The following is a 2,240-nucleotide window of genomic DNA, read 5'->3' on the forward strand; positions in this document are numbered from 1 at the left end:
GCCTCTGTCCTCCTTCTCCATAGGAGCACAGTTACACCTGCCAGGCTCCACACTGGCCATGGCAGGACTTCTAGAACTTCAGACTTTGAGCTCTACTGTTTGTAAAAACTCATGATAAGTAGTCCCTTTTGTTTTCCCAGTCAATGCTTCTGGGGAAGTGCTTCTGCAATACTCTGTGTCTCTCTGTCTCTCACTTCTCTCTCCATGATCAGGACTCTCTCCCCTATGCATCACTAGTAATTCTTTTACCTCCCCGCCCCCAAAGTACATATCTGCAGCTTCTACCTTCCACGATGTGGCCTATTCTCTCCCTCTAGTTGTGTAGTTTGTTCTTTCAGTTCTCAGGTCAATTTCTTGGGGGGATTCAGAATGATTTGATATTTATCTAGCTGTGTTCAAGGGACAAGGCAAATATAGGGTCTCCTTTCTACTCTGCCATCTTAACTCCCGTAACAATATTTTCAACTATCACAAAATTGTATGAGAAAATCTAGCAAGAGTTCAGTCCACTTTGGTGTCACTCTTCATACAGCATGAGATGCCATGAAGAAAGCATAGCTTAGATGCCCTGAAATGGGTTAGAGTCATGTTCCCTTGGAATGTGGCAGAACTATCCTGCTAATTGACTCTCTCAAGACCTCCTTTACCTTTTCATTCCTCAAGCTGTAAATGAAAGGGTTCAGAAGAGGGGTCACCACTGTGGTAAGGACGGCAGTCACTTTGTCAAACTCCAGCGAGTGGCTCTGGCTGGGCCTCATATACATGAAGACGTTGCTCCCGTAGGCAATGGACACAACTGTGATGTGAGAAGCACAGGTGGAAAAGGCCTTCTGACGGCCTTGGGCTGAGGGGATGCGCAGGATGGTAGAGATGATGTAGGTGTAGGACACAATAGTGAGTACCAGGGAGGTCAGAAGGACAAGGGAGGATAAGAGAAAGTTTATCATCTCAATGAAATGAGTGTCTATGCAGGCCACCTGTAGCAGGGGGGCAATGTCACAGAAGAAATGACCAATTTCCTCAGTGCAGTATGGCAATCTGGACACCACAATAGTTGGGCACAGTACTGAGAGGAAGGCTCCTACCCAGCAGCCCAGAACCAGCTGGAGGCAGACCCTGCTGTTCATGATGATGGTATAGCGCAGGGGGTTACAGATGGCCACATAGCGGTCAAAGGACATCACCGCCAGCAGGATAAACTCCACTGTCCCCAGAAAGAAGTAGAAATAAATTTGAGTGATGCATCCAGCAAAAGATATAGTTTTTTTCTCTTCTAAGAGACAAGTTAGCAACTTGGGGGTAATAGTAGTTGTGAACAAAATGTCCAAAAATGACAAATTACTAAGGAAGAAATACATTGGTGTTTGGAGACGATTATCAGTCCATACTAAGGAAATGATGACAATGTTTCCTGTTATGGTGAGCATATAAACCAGCAGGAGAATGACAAACAGCGAGATCTGAAGTTCTTGGGTGACAGGAAAGGAGACCAACGTGAATTCAGTCAAGGAACTCTGGTTTCTCAGAGCCATTTCTACTGGAGGGGTGAAGAAACAAATGAAGAAAAAAAGAATAGTTTAAGATCTCTTCCAAATTTTGCTAGAGGGGACATCCAAGAGCCGGGGTCCTGGCTCTCACTCTGACTGTATTATGTGGCTTCTGGTAAATCAAATTCCTTTGCTTGGCCTCTGTTCCCATCCTCATAGTTGATGAGTTGGAAAAAAAAAATCTTTCTGTGGTCTCTTTAAAATTTAACTTTTCAATTCCTATTACATGCATATATTTCTTTTCTTTTCTTTTCTTTTTTTTTTTTAAAGATTTTATATATTTATTTGACAGACAAAGATCACAAGTAGGCAGAGAGGCAGGCAGAGAGAGGGAGGAGGAAGCAGGCTCTCCGAGGGTCAAAGAGCCCGATGTGGGGCTCGATCCCAGGACCCTGGGATCATGACCTGAGCCGAAGGCAGAGGCTTAAACCACTGAGCCACCCAGGCACCCCATATATTTCTTTTCTTTACTTCCTTCCTTACATCCAAATCCATTCACGCTAACTGATATGTATCATTCACTGAAGTTCACTCAAGACATTTTGAACATCTTACAATTTAATACTATGGATATCTTAGCTGAGAACCTCATATCAGACTTCATTGAGGAAAAAGAAGTCACCAGACAAAAATTCTATTATCCTTCCTGTATGGAGGCTGACCAGCATATGATGATCTGAAGGATTCTCTTAA

The 2,240-nt window shown here is 43.7% G+C and overlaps 1 protein-coding gene across 1 annotated transcript; it reads right to left on the minus strand.

The window, feature by feature from the left end:
* Positions 1 to 584: 584 nt before the first annotated feature.
* LOC116598772 (olfactory receptor 6M1-like) lies at positions 585 to 1,532 on the minus strand. The gene has a single exon (XM_032358086.1). The coding sequence runs from the start codon at positions 1,530 to 1,532 to the stop codon at positions 585 to 587; it is 948 nt and encodes a 315-aa protein (XP_032213977.1).
* Positions 1,533 to 2,240: the final 708 nt, after the last annotated feature.

This window comes from Mustela erminea, chromosome 9, assembly GCF_009829155.1.
Source record: "Mustela erminea isolate mMusErm1 chromosome 9, mMusErm1.Pri, whole genome shotgun sequence".
In the NCBI taxonomy this organism is placed as follows: Eukaryota; Metazoa; Chordata; class Mammalia; order Carnivora; family Mustelidae; genus Mustela; species Mustela erminea.

Excerpts from the sequence above, each read along its gene's own strand:
- LOC116598772 (XM_032358086.1), bottom strand. The coding sequence starts at position 1,532 with ATGGCTCTGAGAAACCAGAGTTCCTTGACTGAATTCACGTTGGTCTCC.